The sequence below is a fragment of the Lissotriton helveticus genome, chromosome 9 (assembly GCF_964261635.1).
Source record: "Lissotriton helveticus chromosome 9, aLisHel1.1, whole genome shotgun sequence".
NCBI classification, from domain to species: Eukaryota; Metazoa; Chordata; class Amphibia; order Caudata; family Salamandridae; genus Lissotriton; species Lissotriton helveticus.
Window position 1 is genome coordinate 328,435,933 of NC_136070.1, and position 21,132 is coordinate 328,457,064.

Genomic DNA, 21,132 nt, shown 5'->3' on the forward strand with positions numbered 1-21,132 from the left:
AGGGGTGTTCCGTTTTCCTTCTCATTCTGATAAGAGATTTACTGCTGACCATGAGAGAGTAAATATCTGTGCACTTCCATTTTGGGAAAAGATCAGAGAGGTGTTTTCAAGTACCTTGTTGCTGTTCATAATTTTCACGCCTTGGAACATCAACTACCCATCCCTTGCTTGACATTTACTTCTGGAAATATCAAATGATTATGGGACAATGTAACGAAGGAGTAAAAGGATTTACAACTGCAATGTCACTTGCCGTGAAATCGTTGCAATCATACATCTAGACATTTGCACTTGCAGGTTTGATTTACACACATGGTTTTGTGAATCAGGCCTGCTGCATTTTACAAAAAATCTAGTTAGCCTTCTGATGCTGTCCAAAGACCTGGGAAGACGTGCACTTGTAGTTACCTTTCATCTAATGAGGGCTCCTTCTGTTGCAGGTGAGGCTTGATTCCCATCATGGGCCTGATGCTTGAGGATAAGGCTTTAATGGTATAATTAATTTCATTCTCTCTCGTCACATCACTGTCATACCCTGAGGAACAAGAAAGAACAGACATGAAGACTAAAGAAGGTTACGCATTCCCAAAATAAGGACAAACAGGGCACGATTGCCATTTCTGAGATAGGCAAACAGTTGATCTCTAGGATGGAGTTTTCCTGCACCGCCTTCTGGAACACCATGTTTGTTTCATTTCAGTGTTCAAACAACTCAAATGGTTGATATTTAAATAAACCAGATTGGCCAAAATACTCCAAACCTGGCTTGCACAAGTCAGGGCAAAAGAGAAATTTAAAATTTGAATCCTGGCACTTTAATTGCTTTATTTGCACAGGTGTATCCTTTGTATTCCACACCAACATCTTTCATCCTCCCCACACTTGACATAAGCAGATTAACTATTATATTAAAGCACTGAATGGACAAACAAAGCATTTGATTTCAAAATATTGCAATTTAAGAGCCTCATAGGAAATGGAGTATATGACCTGATATGCCAGGATCAAAGACAGGGATGTGTCACATACTTCTTAAGGCAACACATTTTCAGTAAGGAGTTTTCAGATTAAGGGTCTGATTTAGCGTTGGGAGAGAGGCAACTGACAATTCTCCTATTTGTAGAGGAAATGCTAAATCGTCAGTTGCAGGATTTCTTTTCTCCAGTGCAGAATCTAACGAGATTTGTGTTCTACCATGCTATCCTACAATGGAGAAAGCAAACCAACCAATAAATTCCTGATCAGAGAAGAATCATCATTCAGGGGATTTAGTGCTGCCTTCACATATTTGAAGATTTTCCATACCCACTCAACCTATATAGTAGGTCTTATATCCTGATACGACCCCCTGTAACATCCTCTACGTACTACAGGTGCAACACCTTCTGGCGACCCAAGCGAAGTGACATTTAGTGACTTCCTCACTTGCTAATTATAATATATTTTGATGCTTCCAGTGACATTCTGGATCCCCTCTGAGGATGGAACCATAGAAAGTGATCTACTAATGTGTCCTAGCACTGCCGTGAACTCAGCCTCTGAGTGCTCCTGCTAGATAGCTGTGAACTCGAAGAATGTCTAGGCTGACAGAGCTCAATAGTTTCTAATGATTTCATTAATTTGGTAATAATTGAAGGAAAGGTTTACGACCACTGTAAAAGCAATACAAAAGGGCCTGGATATTTAGGGTATGCAGAACTCTAAGAACTGGCTTATTTTGGATGAAACACTGATGATCAATGAAACCTCTAATCTGCGAAAGATCACAAATGGTGTTAGTGAAAAAGACTTACTTGCTTGTAGAACTGGTTCTGCGTGAAAGTTAGAATAATTCCCCACTGAGTGTATGAACCATGGAAGACCTAATATCAGTATATTTTAACGTGTTCTCAAATAGGGTGCACATTTCATGTCTATATGGAGCGCAGCTCCCTTCAGGAGTCTATCAAAAGACAAGTTTTTTTCAAAATGTGAACTACCAATCTACAAATACTCAATCTCAAGACTACATTGCAGCACCTAAGTGCAAAATGTTGAGAAGCTGTCTAACACTGACGGAAAAGCAAATCCTGATCGGCTTAGATTGAAGAAGAGTCAAAGAAACATCCTATTCCTTTAAGACTCCAGGAGTTTACACTACTAAGATGCTCTGTGCTGCGACTGCCTCATATAGTCAGGTCTTTTTTAAGAGAGAGAAGGAGGTGTGATTTAACTCAACCAACTGTTGTTTCAAATGACAAAGACAAAATTGAGGAGTCGGGAGGGTCCTTTATGTCTTCAATAATGATTTACAATACAGAACAAGGACTACAAGGTATCAAATTTTCACCATTAAACGTTCGTCATTGATAGGTATAAATGTTAGAATATTGTAGCAAGCTAAAGCCAAATTTTGTAGGTGGCTTAGTGGGAAGAAAATATGAGCGATATATTTCTCAGGGGTATGAATAAAGTGTGTCCTGGTTTATGGTCTGACCACCAGAAGAGATTTCTGAGGGTGGCCTGACTAACCTTAGAATCACGCCTTGTGTCAGAGTCAAGAAGTAATGTCTTGTGAAGAAATGTACTGACTTTCAGGTGGCTGCCTTGCATATATCGAATAGTGGGCTATTTGTAGGCCAAGTTGTGGAGGCCCCCCTAGTAGATGGGGCCCTTGGTTTCCCTGCAATCGTTTACCAGGCAATTGGTAACACATGGATAAGCAGGCCACAATCCAAAGTGTGATGGATCGTTTACATGTGGCCAGACCTTGTTGAACATGGCCATACTTATTAAATTACTGGCTGGACTTGAGAAGAGTCTTGGTTTTGTCAAGATAAAATTGCGGTACCCTTCTTACATCCAATAAATGAAGAGAACATTCTTATGAAGTGAATGGATGTAAAAAAAAAAGAGATAATTATCTGGATATGTTACTGATTCTATATAATAATGTCGACTCTCAAAATGTTGACTGCATTAAAATTGAGTTGAAACTGTCATGGTTAGAATGTTTTGACCTATAAAATTACCTATGACATCTCCAAAAATATTGAACTTCAAGAGTCGTTTTTATTACATACTTTAATTTATGTATCAATACCCCAAAAACTCCTTAACTCCCCTTAACGCTTCTCATCTCTGAAACCTTTAAAACCCCAAACTACCCCTTGATGCTAACCTTCCCATAACCCTAAGAACAAGTTTCTTTCATTCGGTAATGCACATTCTATTGTATACTCTATGTAACCATATATTTCTCACCTTTAGAATATTCCTCAGACGTAAGATTGGACCTGGAAACTTTTAAACATAGTTCCTGATCACCGCCAGTTGGGGCCATGCAACTCTGAGCTGGCTCTGTACTAGCCCGGAAATGATAGAGGGGAGCTGCATATGAACCCCACCCTTGCGCACTGATGTCAGTTTCTTGCTTGACTCACTTTGCGCCCTCAGGCACCGAGAGTGAAAGAATTATCAGTTGTAGTGTGCCGATTTCTGACTTGGGATCTTTTAGATGTTAAAAAGAGGTCACACTACATTATGTAGAGGAGGGAGGGCAGTACGGAATCTGTCGTTAGATAATAGTATCCAACAGAAAGAGCTTTATTGAAGGTAAGTGATGTATATTTCTTGTCACAAATTTCTCACCTTTACAATAGAAACCAAAGCAGTACCTCCCAAAGGCCGTTGAGTGGAATCCTTCAGGACTGTACAGGCTAAATGTTCTTTCTGTCATACCTGGTTGTCCAAGGCATTATTTCTTAGTGAATATGTGCACCCACACTCGCATCGCGGACTGGTAAATGTCGAGGACAGGCAATCCTCATACCAGCACAGTGGAAGCAACCTTATCCCAGAACGAATAAGCTCTCAGTCCTTCTGAAGGTTGCTTTTTGGCCCGCGTGTAGCAGAGATTAATGTAGAAGACTATCCACCTCAACAGAGTGTTCATCACTCTTGTCTTTCTAGAGCCAAGAGAACCCCACAAAAACTGATCGTCCACCCAATGATCATTGGTACGATCGATCTAAAAGTTTCTGGTCCTATCAATGGAGCCTCTTCTCTTTCCATGGGTGAGGCGAGTCAAGGAATGCTGGGAGGTTGATGGGTTGCCCAATGTGAAAAGGATTCACAAATTTGGGTAAGAAGGCTGTCTGAGAGCTCGGCACTAGTTTGTTTGGAAAAAATCTGGAATAGACCGGTTCACCAACAGTGCCTGATATTCACTCATGCAACAAGCTGAAATGATAGTAAACAGAAAGTAGGTCTTTGGGGTCAGAAGGTCTTACACGCAGCTATGCATTGGCTTGAAGGGTGCACACTTGGGGAACTTCAAGACCAAGGTTTTGGAGGAAACATGTGTCAAACCTTTAATAAGCTGCATCACAACAGATGATTTAAACAGGGATGTTTAATCTAATAAACGTAAAAAGGCATAAAGGGCTGACAAATAACCTTTTATCATGCCCAAAGCAAGACCTTTCTAGGCTAAAGAGAAAACAAACAACAGGAATCCAACAGTTTGTCTTTTAAGGTTACTTTCTCATGGACTCTGTATAAGGCCTTAGATTTTTTGGGAGGGACCAGCATAAATGGACTTCGTAGAAAGATGTGTAGTTGCATGGTTGACACTAACCACTTCAGCCGGCAGATCAAATGATGGTAACTGTTGCTGCTCAATCTTCACACATCAAGTGCAGATTACTTAGGCTCAGGTGAAGGATCTTGTCCTCATGCTGCAACAGGATATTCTCTCAAAGTGAGAGCCTGACCGGAGAGGAGATGCTCACACCAAGAAGTTCCATAAACCACACTCTCCTAGTGCAATCCAAATCCACTAGGATGGTTTGGGTCCAGTCGTTCGCAATCTTTTTCAGAACTCCGGGCAGGAGAGGCAAGTGTTGGAAAGCATACAAGAGTCTAGTGTTCCATTCCAGTTGGAAGCCATCTCCCAGCAAGTGTCTCCACAGAAACATAGAGCGCAAAACGTTTAACACTCTAAGTTTTCGATAGCGGTGATAAATGTTCTAGCTAGGGTTTTCTGCATTTTGGGAAGATGCCTGTGTCACACTGAAGTGTTTGTGTCATTTGTGATCCACTGGACACAGTCGGTTGAGCTAATTCGCCCTTGCATTCAATCCCACCAGGTTGTTTATTATCAGGGAAATGCCCTGATACGCTCGCCAACTTAAGAGTAGCAGAGCCTCTCGGCACAGGACTTATATCCCTCCCTGGCATGCTTGCTGCAGTACCACATGGCTGTGCTGTTGTCTATGAGAATCTACACCACCTTCCTCCTAATGGTTGCCAGGAAGGCCTTCAACAGAAGATGAATAGTTCGCAACTCCAGCAGACGGATGAAAATCAGAAACCTCTGATCTTCGCCTCCCCATTTGACCTGCTCAATCCAGCAGTGATACATCCATCATCACTGGCAATTTTGGGTGGGAAAGGAAGAAGCTCTATTGACAGTCAAGTTACAACTGAGCAGCTACCATTGCAGATCCTGTGCAATTTCTTCCGAGATCTTAATGACATCTGCCAGGCTTCCTTGGTGCTGGGCCCACTGAAAGGATAAGTTACTTACCTGTAATACTAGTTCTCTTGGGGTATCCTCATTAATGTCATAAGCACTGAATATTCCCGCCCATGCGCAGGGACCCCAGAATATATATACCCCAAAAATTCAAAAATAAATAAATATATATATATATATATATATATATATATATATATATATATATATATATATATATATATATATATTACCTACTGGCGTTTGCCAGTAGGTAGTTATAGTTAGGATCGTTTTCCATAGGAAATCCGCAACATTCTATTGGAATAACTTTGGCGCCGAATGAGGGATCTGCCTGTAATTTTCCTTAACTTTGCCTCGCTGCGCTCCGCTCCTTCCCTGAAAGTTTCAGGGGGATCCGTCAAGCGGGGGCCGAGATAAAAGGGGGGTCCCAAAACGTGTTTTCCCCATGTTAATTTCCATAGGGCGGTTGGACTCACTTTTAGCCCGAACGGCTGAATGGATTTCCACCAAACTTGGCAAAATTGTAGGGACTGGTACCCCGATGTGCCTTTGCTATGTATCAAGATATATGCTCAAGTGGTTTTTACGAAAATTAACTTTGAAAAAATATATATTGGGCTACATTGGGCTATATATATGTTAGAGCCCAAATGTAGCCCAATGTAGCCCGAAGATGGCCACCAGAGACAAAAAAAACAAATGTAGCCCAAATATCAGCCAGATGTAGCCCAACTATAGCCCAATGACAGAATGTCCCAGAGTGTTCTAAAGAACAACTAGAGCGCTAACAGTCTTACTTATGACAAAAGTATGGCACACCTGAAGTCATCTTGATTGGAATAAAGTGTTAACACTTAATACATTTAATTTGCAAAGGAACAAAATGAGGGGGTTCATTTTGCCATAGAAATTATGATTAGTGCTGAAGAAAGAAAAATTAGGGCACATTTTGAGTGACTTCTCAAATCCTCTTAAATTTCATTAAAAGAATTCTGATATGCAGTCTCCCAAGATGGCCACCAGAGACAAAAGAGCCCAAATGTAGCCCAAATATCAGCCAGATGTAGCCCAACTATAGCCCAATGACAGAATGTCCCAGAGTGCTCTAAAGAACAACTAGAGCGCTAACAGTCTTACTTATGACAAAAGTATGGCACACCTGAAGTCATCTTGATTGGAATAAAGTGGTAACACTTAATACATTTAATTTGAAAAGGAACAAAATGAGGGGTTTCATTTTGCCATAGAAATTTTATATATTACCTACTGGCGGTCGCCAGTAGGTAGTTATAGTTAGGATTGATTTCCATAGGGAAATCGCAACATTCTATTGGGAATAACTTTGGTGCCGGTTGAGGAATCTGCCTGAATTTTTCAGCAACTTTGCCTCGCGGCGCTCCGCTCCTTTCCTGAAAGTTTGGGGGGGATTCGTCAAGCGGGGGCCGAGATAAAAGGGGGTCCCAAAACATGTTTTCCCAATGTTAATTTCCATAGGGCGGTCGGTCGCACTTTTAGCTCGAAGGGCTGAATGGATTTTCACCAAACTTGGCAAAATTGTAGGGACTGGTAGCCCGATGTGCCTTTGCTATGTCTCAAGATATGTGCTCCAGTGGATTTTGAGTAATTTAGGTTAAAAAAAATATATATGTCTATGGGCGCGCCCTGGTACGCGCACCGGGGAGCGCACCGGGCGCGCTACGCGACTTGCGTATGGAAAGCTGATTGGCTCTCGGGTGTCTGTAAACATTCGAAACAGTCCTGAGCGGCCGCCATCTTGTGTCTCGGTAGGATCGAGACACAAGAGGTGGTAAAAATAAAGGGGGAAATAACCAAAAGGGGGCAGGGTAGACCCCCCCATACCCCCTAGGTTTGATGTGGGGGCCATAAAAGGGTCCCGCGGGTGAAAACATTTTTTACATTTTTTTTCGATTTTCGCGGGGGGAGTGCCCGGTAAGCGCACCGGGGAACGTACCGGGGAGCGTACCATGGGGAAAAATAGTGAAAATAATAGTGTAAAATAATCATTTTGAGTGATTACAGGTAGGGTAGCTCTGAAAAGAGCTTTTGGGTTCTGTGGCTGTTTTAGGTACCTACAAGTACATCCCACACACACCCACACGCACACAACCCCACACCCCCACACCCACATACTCCCCACACACACTTCACACACGCACACCTCCACCCACACCCAAACACCCCACACCCCCACACCGACACCTTACACATCCACACCCACACATCCCACACACCCACACTCACACACACACCTCACCCCCCTATAAGTCACACATACTGCATTACTTACCTTTCTTTGCTGTGTCACTCAGACCCATTCTGACAGTCTTTGCTTTACTGTCTGTGTCCTTTCTTTTTATCACTCCCCATGTGTTATCCTAATTCAATTTTTTACCCTCTTTCACCCCTCTTTACTTATACTCACTGCTCTTTCCTTACCCTCTCTCACCGTTGTTCATTTATCCTGGATCCGTCACTACTCTTCATTCCCCATTTTTTACTGGTTTTTATTTGTCTTTCAACATCCATTCACATTCTCTCACTATGTCTACTTTAGTCTTCTTCCTCTCTCTTCCCTTCTTTCGCTTCCTTATTCATTTTCCTTTTCTCACTTCCACCCTATTACACCTTTTCTGTTTTTTACTATGTGATAAACAATCCCTCTGTGTTTCTCCCTGTAGCTCTCTTTCTCTTAACATTACTCTCTTTGTGTTTTTCCCTCATGCTAACTCCTTCATAAAAAAAAAATTTCTTTTTTTTTGGGTACGCGCCCCGGCGCGTACCCTGAGGAAAAAAAATTGACAGAGATTCTTTAAAAATATAGGTTTATTTTTATAAAGTAAAGGTAGTTCTAAAAAGAACTGTTTTTTTCTTCTTTTTGTTGTTTTATATTTTTTTATGTTTTTTTGAACATTTTTTACTTTTTTTGGCTTTTCTGAACACTTTTATATTTTTTTTGTATTTTTTATGGGGAGAAACAAAAAACAGGGAATTGTAAATGGTTCAACTGGAGCATAAAAAAAACCAGGAAAAATTAGTTTTTTTTTGTACACTTGTGGTTATCACCAGCAACCATAATAAGTTCGATGCTGTGCTCACCGTAGCAATGTGTCTTGTTACAAAATTTGCATAAAATTTAGTCATTGCCAAACTTAGGTTGGATAGTATCCAATGTGTCTCTTGCCCCCGAACCCGATGGAGTGGGTTGTTTTGATGTTGAGGGTCTAGACGATGATGGGGGTAGTTTACTGCAGAGGTCCCTTAACTTTGCATTAGCATAATTATTTGGATGCCAACGCATCATGTGGCAAATCATGGTGTGATTCCCGAAGGAATACTTTTTGTTAGGGTTCCCCCTAGACAATTCAGCACCACAAATCAAGCAAGTTACCTTTGCCGCGTTGACTTTCTTAAAACCCCTTGGGATTTTATAGAACTCCCATACAAAGTGTTCTTTCGGTTTGTAGGGCTGTTTATCTTCAGGCAAGTACTGCCTTCTTTGTGCCTCCTCTTCAAAATCCTCCTCCTCTTCCTCTTGACCACCAAGGTAATCTTCTCGTGGTCTTTTAGATGGTGGTGGTGGTGGTGGGGCAGATGCTCCAGCTGTTGCTGCTACTGTAGCCATGTTATTCAAGTAAAGAGTACAGATAGAACTCCAAACAGGTCTTCCTCAGTCAAAAGACAAAGTCAGAATAAAGAAAAAAGGTGGGGCTTTCATTATTTGGAAAACAAAACTGTTCTGAACCAATGAAAAGTGTTATTTTCAAGTCACATGATCCAGGCTTTAATCATTTGGAAACCAAAACTGATTTGCACCAATGAAAAGTGTTATTTTCAGATCACATGACCCGACTCGCTTACGCTAGGCGCCCCGGGGCGCGCCCCGGGGCGCGTCGCGGAAGCGCGTCAAGACGTTGCACGATCGTTTACGATCGCGTGCTTCCGGGTGCGCTTACGCAGTGTCATACGCAGTCATATGACGCAGCACGCGACTACGCGAAACGTCACAATGGTGTTTTCGTTCGCGGGATTAGCGCTAATGGGACGCTCCCCGGTACGCGCCCGGGGCGCTCCGTAACATTGCGCTTACCCGTGCGTTCACCGGTACGCGCCCCGGGAGCGCTCCGGGCAAAAAATATTTTTAAAAAAGTAATTTTTTTTTTACATATTTATACAATATAAAATTGGTTATAAAAAATATTACTTTTCATACCTATAGAGATTTGCTATTACAAAACATTGAAATTCACTGAAAAAACCATAGGTTTCACATCAGTTATAGTTAGGAACATTAAAAAAACCTATTAAATTCACTGAAAAAAACATAGGTTTTACACCAGTTATAGTTAGCTGGAAATTTTACTCGCATAAAACCATTGAAATTCGCACGTTATAGTTAGTTGGACTCACTATAACTTGCGCGTGCAATGCACTGCTGATGACGTCACATATTACATCACTCATGACATGGTCAGTGACATTACTCATGACATCACTGATGACACCATCCTTGTGACAGACCTCCTTTCAGTGTAATGTAACCCTTGAAACACATATTCAAAAATAGAAACTAACATTTTCAAAAAAATGGAGATACCCATACCAGTTACAACAACCAATTCAATAATTCCACCATCTATATACACATCCACTCATTCACCAACAGTTCTATATAGTCACTCATACATATACTCACTCATCATATGTAGTGATACACATATACATCCTGTTACACACCGACAGTCATCCAAAAGATACTCTCACACATACTCACACATGCAAATAAACTATTGAACATCCATTTATTTGCATATACAGATATACACACACTACCACTTCTAAGGAAACTTACGCATTCTTACTCTCTTAAACAATCACTTATAGAGACACATACTAATTTAAACAGGAACTCTTACAATCCCTCACTCTCACATATACTCACTTATATACATCAATATTCACATATACTAGATTAAAGCATATGTAGTTACTGATAAAGACACTAGTGAGACAGTCATTCACTCACTAACACACACATATACACACTCATCCACCCATACAGTCCTGCACATATGCTGTCTTCAAAACACATACAAAGAGAGAGTCAGTCATTCATGCATCTATGTGCTAGGAAATACCCCCTTCAAACCATACAAACACTCATACTGATACTAAGAAAAACATCTAATAACCCATATACATACACATGTAGCTACTCAGCAACCCATGCAGCCACTTATACACAAAGTGAAACACTAATACATATATTTAAATATTTAAACATTACTCTCTAATATATGTATTTTAAAAAAACATCCATGTAAACACTTATTTAAACATTTATTCTTCCATCAACTTTTACATATACATATATAATACATAATTATTTTTAAAAAATAGACACATTCACTGGATGGTGTCATCAGTGATGTCATGAGTGATGTCACTGACCATGTCATGAGTGATGTAATATGTGACGTCATCAGCAGTGCATTGCACGCGCAAGTTATAGTGAGTCCAACTAACTATAACGTGGGAATTTCAATGGTTTTATGCGAGTAAAATTTCCAGCTAACTATAACTGGTGTAAAACCTATGTTTTTTCCAGTGAATTTAATAGTTTTTTTTAATGTTAATTCCTAACTATAACTGATGTGAAACCTATGGTTTTTTCAGTGAATATATATATATATATATATTACCTACTGGCGGTCGCCAGTAGGTATATATAGTTAGGATTTTTTCCCTATGGGATTTTTGAAAATTCTATGTCTAATAACTTTGGCGTTTGTGGACGGAATTGGATGAAATTTTCTGGAAAATGGAACATTTTGTTTCTGAGCAGCCCCTGAAAATTTGGGGGGTGTTCGTCCAGGGGGGGCCAAGAAAAAAGGGGGGTCCCAAAACGTGTTTTTAACATTGAGTTTTCCATAGGGCGGTTGGCCTCACTTTTAGCCCGAACGGCTGAATGGATTTGCACGAAACTTGGCAAAATTGTAGGGACTGGTAGCCCGATGTGCCTTTTGTAGGTCTCAATATATGTGCTACAGTGGATTTTGAGAAATTAACGTTCAAAAAAAGATATATATCTAGAGCCGCGCCTGGAGCGCTCCCCGGTACGCGTACCGGGGAGCGCTTCAGGCGCGCCACGCGACTTGCGCACGGCAAGCTGATTGGTTCTCGGGTGTCTGTAAACATTCGAAACAGTCCGCAGCGGCCGCCATCTTGTGTCTCGGTAGGATTGAGACACAAGAGGTGGCAAAAATCAAAGGGGGAAATGAGCAAGAGGGGGCAGGGTACACACCCCCTGACCCCCTAGGTTTCATGTGGGGGCCATAAAAGGCTCCCGCGGGTGAAAATAAAAATAAAAAAAATTCGATTTTCGCGGGGGTGAGCGCCCGGTACGCGCACCGGGGAGCGTACGGGGGAGCGTACCATGGAGATTAAAAATGACAGACTTTTAAAAAAATAAAGCTTCTTTTTAAAAATTGGAGGTAGTTCTGAAAAGAACTTTTTTTTTGATTTTGTTGTTTTATATATTTTTTTTTGTTTTTGTTGTTTTATATTTTTTTAGACTTTTTAAAACAATTTTATATTTTTTTTGGATTTTTTTCAAGGGAAAAACAAAAACAAGGATTCCAAAACTGCTCAACAGGAGCAAAAAAATTTGAAAATTTAGGGACTGGAAGAGCAGCGGTGTTGCTGTTTCTTTAGGGCAATCAGTTCAACACTCTGCTCCCCATAGCAGAGCAGTTCGTCACACTCTTTGCACAAAAATTTGATGCCCGCAAACACCGGCTGAATGTTAGGAACCATTCTTCCACGGGGTGGTCCCGAAGGTGTTGCTCCACCAGTGGAGGTGCTGCCGCCATCTGTGGGTACATTCCGTGCCAGCTCTCTGACACTCTCCCTGGCAAAGTTGTTAGGGTGTCTTCTTTTCACATGCCGGATCAAATTAGCATTCCCAAAACTATATTTTTTCAGAGGATTGCCTCTGGATAAACTACTCCCACATATTTTGCATGTTACTTTGGGAGCGTTGACTTTTTTCTGTCCTTCTGGGATTTCGTAAAATTTCCAGATGAAATGGGTTTTTTTCTTTTGCTGAGGAGGGTCCTCATCTAAAAATCCCTCTGAATCACTGCTGGATGACTCTCTTGCAGCCATTGCTGGAGATCAGAAAAGTAGGAGATAGAGTAGACACAACAGCTCTTGCTCTCTCCAAGTACAAAGCAATAGTGAGAGAAATGGGTGGGTTTCACACAATTTGGAAAAAAAAAAGTTCTGAACCAATGAAAAGTGTTATTTTAAAGTCACATGGTTTGACGCGCTTACGCTACGCGCCCCGGGGCGCGTCCCGGGCGTGTATCGTAAGCGCATCGGGGCGCTTACGTTGCGCGATCGTATGCGCTTCCGGGTGCGCTTACGCGGTGCGTCATAAGACGCATCTCGCGGCTACGCGATACGTGTCTTATGACGCAAGGCGTGGCGGCTACGCGATACGTCACGATGTTGTTTTCGTTCTCGGCAATAGCGCTTCCGGGACGCGCATTAGTACGCGCCCCGGGGCGCGCCGCAAGATTGCGCTTACCCGTGCGTTCACCTGTCCGCGCCCCGGGAGCGCACTAAAAATAATATTAAAAAAAAATAAAATATAAAATTAGATTTAAAATGTATTATTTTTATAAAGATTTGCTATTAAAAAACCTATGAAATTCACTGAAAAAACCATAGGTTATAGACCATATATAGTTAGGAATTAGCATTTACAAAACCTTGAAAATTCACTGAAAAAACCATAGGTTGTAGACCATATATAGTTAGGAATTAGCATTTAAAAAACCTTATTTTACTCACACAAAACCATTGAAATTCCATATATAGTTAGTTGTACTAACTATATATCGCGCACCCGCAATCCACTGCTGATGATGTCACATATTACATCATTCATGACATGGTCAGTGACATCACTGATGACATCACTGATGACATCTCAAATGACATCACTGATGACATCACTGATGACATCTCATTTCACATTACTCATGACATCATTCATGTGATGATACGATGAACCTCTTCAGACTCTAATAAAAACGTAGATACACTCAGTGTAAACAGACACTCACAGACTGTCACTCATCCATGGAGTTACTCACACACCTAATCAGTCTTGCAAAGAATCAATCACACCTCCATTTCCGAAAACTATATAGTTAAACACACCTTACTTATTGAAACATATAATAACACATATTTACTCTGTTATACAATCCCTGATACAAGTTCACAATAATCCATACAGCCACTCACACATTCACTGGCTCTTATGCACAGTTATTTATATATGTCAACTACCACATGTACTGTGTTTTACATATGTACTTACTTTGACATGTAGCACTGAGATATCCATTCACTCACCAATACACTCATGCACACAGTAAACCGCCCATACAGCTGTTTCCACATGCACTTTTGAACCCATACATCTAGTGAATCAACTGCTCACACATCTATGCACAGAGTCATACACCTCCCAGCCACCCACACACACACTCAGTCTCCCATACAAATACTTGGCCAACTAATCAATAACCCATATAGTTAGTCATATAGCTAATGATCAACACATGCATCAGATTACAAAACAACAGACACAATGGTGCACAATTTAAAACAGTTTAGTCACTAACCCATGCACTCAGTGAGACACATTTAATCACTCACTTATACAGTCAGTCATGCACCTACTAAATACATCATCCAGACACTTATACATCCACTCATTCTTCAATATATAAGACATATTTTAACTTTACAGAAACATACAGTCACTGGATGTTGTCATCAGTGATGTCATCAGTGATGTCATTTGAGATGTCATCAGTGATGTCATCAGTGATGTCACTGACCATGTCATGAATGATGTAATATGTGACATCATCAGCAGTGGATTGCGGGTGCGCGATATATAGTTAGTACAACTAACTATATATGGAATTTCAATGGTTTTGTGTGAGTAAAATAAGGTTTTTTAAATGCTAATTCCTAACTATATATGGTCTACAACCTATGGTTTTTTCAGTGAATTTTCAAGGTTTTGTAAATGCTAATTCCTAACTATATATGGTCTATAACCTATGGTTTTTTCAGTGAATATATATATATATATATATATATATATATATATATATATATATATATACAGCTATATTACCTACTGGCGGTCGCCATTAGGCAGTTATAGTTAGAACCTAGTTTCCATAGGAAATCCACAACATTCTATTTGGAATAACTTTGGCGCCAGTGGACGAATCGTCGTGAATTTCTCCAGGAAAATGGCCTGCTCGGTTCCGCTCCTTCCCTGAAAGTTTGGGGGTGATTCGTCAAGTGGGGGCCGAGAAAAAAGGGGGTCCCTAAACGTGTTTTCCCAATGCAATTTTCCTAGGGACCTTTAGCCAGGGCTACAGCCCGAACGGCTGAACGGAATTACACGAAATTTGGCAGAGAGGTAGAGTTCTGTTTGCAGATTGTGCTTTTTGTTAAATGGTGTAAATCTGTTCAGTAGTTTCTGAGAAAATTGCAAGTAAAATCATAGCGATATCTAGAGACGGAGATCAGCACGCTTACGGAAATCCGTTCAAATACGAGCGCGCGCTGCATGCCGATTGGCTGTGAACTGTCTGTCAACACTCGAAACCAGGAAGTGTTGGCGGCCATCTTGTGCCTCGCTAGAACCGAGTCACAAGAAAACAGTAAAGCAAAGTTGAGAAATAAGGGAAGGGGGTAGGCTACAAACATTCTGACCCTCTAGGCTTGCTCAGGGGGTCGTACATGGATGTCTAGGCTCTATTTTATATTTTTATTTTTTTTAAATCGCGGCGTACGCGTATGGAAACACGTACAATTACAAGCAAGAGCTGCATGCTGATTGGTTGTCATCCATCTTGTTTGTCGCGAGAGCCGAGTCACAAGAAAACAGTAAAACAAAGTTGAGAAATGAGGAAAGGGGGCAGGGTCGAAACATTCTGACCCTAGAGTCTTGGTCAGGGGGATGGCACATGGATCTTTAGGCTCAATTTTTATTTTAAATAAAATAAAAAATGGCGGGGTACTTGTGCAGTACTTGTACGCGGTGGAAAAGGTGAAAAAAAACTAGAAGTCCGTTTTGTTTATTAGGTCCCGGGGGGGGGGGGCAAATTACCGGGGCAATTTTTAGAGCTATATTTCTATGACAGTATGTAAAACTTTCCGTTTTTTCCCCTGCATCAGTTGTACTCTCTACGCATGCGCAGCCTTGTTTGCAAGTGCACTTTTTTTTCTTTTTCTTCAAGTTCGCCAAGCAAACCTCTCCTGATTTTAGGTATTAAATTTGCCGCTTTCTTTTCCCGGGTCATGTGTGTCATCCGGTGCTATACTTTTGTAATATATTAATAAGCATATTGTATGTATATTTATTTGAAATGTTGTGTCGAGGCGCCAAACGTTGATTACATACTCCGTCCAACCGCCATTTTAGTAGTTTTTCTCAGTTATTTGTATTATACCTGTTACTTTCATTCTACCCCGTGCATATTTTCTCTGTGATCGATGAGATTTCGTGCCACAGATACCACAGTGTTTGTCCTCCGATCTTATCAGACTTGGTCACATGTATAGCTAGAAACTAATCTGAAGGACGTAAGCCACAGCTATTACAACGCGTGTTCGTCAACAAAAAAACATTATTAAGATTATACATTTATCATGTGTGGTAAATGCATACTAGTTGTAAAAGCATGTGTGGAAAAGCGATATGCGTGGTAATGGTTTTGTGGTGACGATCACGCGTGCTTATGAACCGGGTCTGGGCGTGGTGGAGTCTAGGGTACCAGGCGGAGGGGCACGCAGCTGCACTCATACAATATAGAAGTAATATAGGATTTTTAAAACTTAAAAAAAAAATATTCCATAATTATCCTACATTAAGTCTTCTGTTAGTATGTTCATTAAATACATGAATATATGTTTTTAAACAATTAAAAACATTCGCGTATTTTTTGTACAGGGCGCCGTACATGACGTCACACGGAAGCTTTGATGCGACGTGTAACCTCAACGGGTATTCGTAGCGTATGCTGAGAATGATTAGCAGTACAAACTATGGTGCGATCACTCTCTCACTGTCAAATCAGAGCACAGGGCGCGCTATGAGAATGGTTAGAAGTGCTGACTCATTGGAGATCCAATTCAGCTGTGTGGCTTATCCACAGTATCATAACGTTATTTTTTAACCTGGTTAAGTTTGAGGTTTGCATGAAATACTATGCTATAGGCAAATATGGATGTTTAGGGAGCGCTTATCTGCATGATGCTTGGTTATTACCATTTACATATAGGTGTCTGAGGGAGGTAAAAGAAGTCTATGTGAATGGCGAGCATTGCACAATAGTACCAGTTCACTACTTAATTTGTAGATACATACAATTGCATGGCTCTTGTAGTCAAGATGAGGCTAATTTGGACTGAGTTTTGAAAGGTAGTCCGACACCTGCTATCATACCAAACGTTCACTTTACTAGAAACGGGAGTTATTTACTTTGAAATAATGGAGATTGTTGTGCAATGTTAGCAGGAATCTGTTACATGATTACGGTAACTGAGCGTGTGGTTTGATTAAAAAAAAGTTGTGTTAACTCCTCTACATGGGAAGCTGGATGTTTCCATCTGGTTGTCGATTTCAACCTTGAAAGCCGAGTCAACCAAATGAGTCGTATAAGAGCTCTATTGTCTCAAAAAGAGGTCGCTCTTATATCTGGTACAGAAATATTTGTCCTTCATGTAGCTAACACCCGCACAGAAGTGGATGCTTTATTAAATACAGACGTGCTCTTGAATTTTGGGGAGTTAATTCAGAGTATCTTTATTGTGTCCTTGACTACGGGGTTACCTTACTTTTTTAAAGTTAGAAGCAGTGGCCTTGTGACTTCTGTAGAAAGTATGTTTGGTGTCTTTTTGGGATTTTTTCATTCGATTTTTTCCAGTATCTTTGATAGTTTGCGCTTAATACTCGCATTAGTTGCCGGTGTGCTTTTATTAATTTGTTTACATAAATATGGATGCACATCCTGCAGCAGACAATAATATGTCTCGGCTGTTGCTGCTTTGCAACCGAGTTACTATGGAGCGCTGCCTCTTGCAACGTTGAGTGCTGCTTATGGATTATCGTTTCGATTCTCCTTTTTCACATGCGTTCAACCTGTCTTCCATTGCCTGAGCTGTGATTTCGACTGGGCCCTGGATTTGTGTCTCTGCAGTACGGTGGCTTCCAAAGCGAATTATGACCAGTTGATGAGCCCCTAGCTGGTTCATGACGTGCTCTGTTCTGGCGGCGGGATTATGGCCTTAGCAGCGACACATGGAATAATGGGACGTTGGAATGTTTTTGCAGCGGCGCTTGAGTTCTTGGCACGCAGTTACATTGAAGATGACCCGAGTTTTCCTCCGATGGTGATAGAGGCTCCGATCATTGAGGAACATGTATGTTCATTCCCACTATTGAATTGGATGGCTGAAATGTTTTCAGATGAGAACAATGACTTCCTGTTGGAGGCTGTTGCTACATACTGTGCTTACACGCTGTTGGATTAGGACTCTTAGATTTTTCTACGTATTCTTTATTATTTAGCTACTGCTTTCTATCAAAGAGCGAATAACTTTTTTTGGGAAATGTGAACTTGACTGAGCTTTTTAGGCTTGGACTCTGCGTTTCTAATTCGCCCACGTTTATATCACGTACTTTGATCAAGAAAGGGTGCCGTGGGGCTGAGCGTTGCACTCACACCCGGTTAAGTTAGCATGGGTTTATTAGAAGCTTATACGCTATTTTTTCTTTCCTGCTCTGCTTTGCACACGACACGTACTTGTGTTATTGTTTAGAGAAGGCTGAGTATTTTTCTTTATATGAGAATAATTTGGTATGCTAGATTTGTAAACTGCCTCGCTAGTTTTGTGTGTATAGTGAGAGCATGGACTATCAAAGTTATCTTGAATACTTTGTCTGTTATTCAGAATGATCCTCGCACGTTTGAGCCATAATACATATGGAGCTGTGGTCACCTCTGATACATGCGCGTTTCATAATCCATTGTGGAGGCAAAGTTACACACAGTTGGAGAACATTCCTATCTTGACAGTTTGTGGAGCACTGAATGTGATCCACTACTGCGGAGTACCTAAGGTATGGTTCTGCCCATGTAATCCTATGAGACTTTCTGTAGTTATAAACTAATCTGCTAGGTAGAGAGGGTGAAATGTAGGTATATTTTAAATTTGTTTACCCTTAGCATTATAGGATGCTTTTTCCGTTTGTATTTCATAGAATAGTAACAATGCTGACAACCTTGTTTCTGATAATATGTTTGGTTGTATTTTCTAAGGTACTGTGCATGAGATTATGGCGTTAGAAATAAACATTTCAAAGTTGCACGTGTCTTTATTTACATCTTGTTTTGGACTGGTGTAAGATTATATTGAAAGAGTGTTCTTGTTATCCACTTTACTTCATGTAATCTAAGTCGCATGTTCTGGGTTGACTAGTCATTGGTGTTTTTGCTCTAGAACCAATGAGTCACTGATTGCTAGTTTGGTAGGGGGTTTGTGCAGTAAGGTGGGTTTTGGAACACCGTAATTCACTGAGGTCCTAAGTCTTTATGCACAGTTCTGTGTATGAGCAAAATTCCTGGAACAGTAGTTACAACAAAAGGCTCGATAAAGGGCTTGCACTTTGAAGATGAATATAAAATAGAAGAATAGTTGATAATCACAGCTAAGGAATGCAGCAATTAGATGTGTGTAAGTGTTGATGATATGTAGATTGAGTGGAAGATGAAAAACGTGAAAAATAAGAAAGGTTGTAGAGATGCAAACTACCCACTGCATTGTCAGTGAAGTGGATCTTTGGATTTCCAGGTCATTACACAGATAGGGTGTTGGATTCCACAGTGGGAGCAACAGAAACTAGTACAACAACTAAGGAAGAAAGCTAGTGCATAAACTACACACAGTTGGGCAGATTTACAAGGTCGTGGGAAAAATAATGCAAAAGTGGCGCAAGGGGCTTGTAAACCTGTCGCAGTGTGTGGTAGAAAAGACGCAAGAAAGGACAGAAGTGTGCAAATTACCCACTGCTATTCACGGGTAGTAGTTACCAAGAAGGATGAATAAAGGGCCTGCACTTTGAATTTGAATTAAAGAAGAATAATTGATAAGCTTAGGCAAGAATGGTAGCAAGTAGGTGTGTGTATTTGTGGTTGTTGTGTTCATTGAGTGGAAGATGACTAAGGTGAAAAATTAGAGAGGTTGCAGAGATGCAAACTTTCCATTTCTTTGTAAAGGAAGTGGGTGTTTAGTTTTCCAGTGCATATATATATTCACTGAAAAAACCATAAGTTTCAGGCAAGTTATAGTTAAGAATTAGCATTTAAAAAACCTTAGAAATTCACTGAAAAAACCATAGATTTCAGCCACGTTATAGTTAGGAATTAGCATTTAAAAAACCTTAGAAATTCACTGAAAAAAACATAGTTTTCACCCATGTTATAGTTAGCTGGATATTTCTCTCATACAAAACCATTGAAATTCCCCCGTTATAGTTAGTTCAGCTAACTATAACTCGTGCGCCCGCAATGCACTGCTGATGACGTCACATATTACATCACTCATCACATGGTAAGTGACATCACTCATGACATCACTGATGACATCTCAAGTCAAATGACATCACTGATGACATTACTGATGACATCTCAAATGACATCACTGATGACATCACTGATGAAATCATCCATGTGAAAGAGTGGCAGACCTCCTCTCACCCTAATTTAACCTATAATACACACATTCAAAAATAGATACATTTTCAAAAAAATGGAGATACCAATACCAGTTACAACAACCTATTCAGTAATTCCAACATCTACATACACATCCACTCATCCACTAACAGTTCTATATAGTCACTTAAACATGTACTCACTCATCATACGTAGTCATACACCTATACATCCTGTTACACACCAATATTCATCCATACAGTTACTCACACACATACTCACACATGCAAATAAACTATCAAACATCCATTTGTTTGCATATACAGCTATACACAGACCAGTACACTTACTTTTACAGAAACGTACACATACTTACTCTCTTAAACAATCAGTTATAGAAACACATACTTATTTAGACAGGAACTTTTTCAATCTGTCACTGTCATATATCCTTAGTTATATACATCAATACTCACATACACTAGTTTAAAACATATGTAGTTACTCATAAAGACACTATTGAGGCAGTCAATAACTCACTAGCACACCCATACACACATTCAGCCACCCGTACAGTCCTGCACACATGCTGTCTTCAAAACACATACAAACAGTGAGTCAGTCATTCATGCATCTGTGCCCGAAGTAATACCCGCCACCAAACCATACAGACACTCATTCAGATACTCAAAAAACCAACTAATAACCCATACAGACACTCGTGTAGCTACTCACCAACCCATGCAGCCACTTATACAGAAAGTGAGACACTCA

General features: G+C 40.5%; 1 protein-coding gene across 7 annotated transcripts in view; it reads right to left on the bottom strand.

Annotated features, from left to right (window-relative positions):
* Positions 1-21,132, bottom strand: part of EML5 (EMAP like 5) — a 1,317,369-nt gene that overhangs the window by 449,548 nt on the left and 846,689 nt on the right. For all 7 annotated transcript variants that reach the window (XR_013600929.1, XR_013600930.1, XR_013600931.1 and 4 more), the window contains exon 27: positions 409-535. Coding sequence is in view for 4 of the 7 variants with exons in the window: in XM_078660021.1 (XP_078516147.1) it covers positions 409-535 (127 nt within the window). In the remaining 3 variants the exon portion in view is untranslated. The remainder of the gene's footprint in view (positions 1-408; positions 536-21,132) is intronic.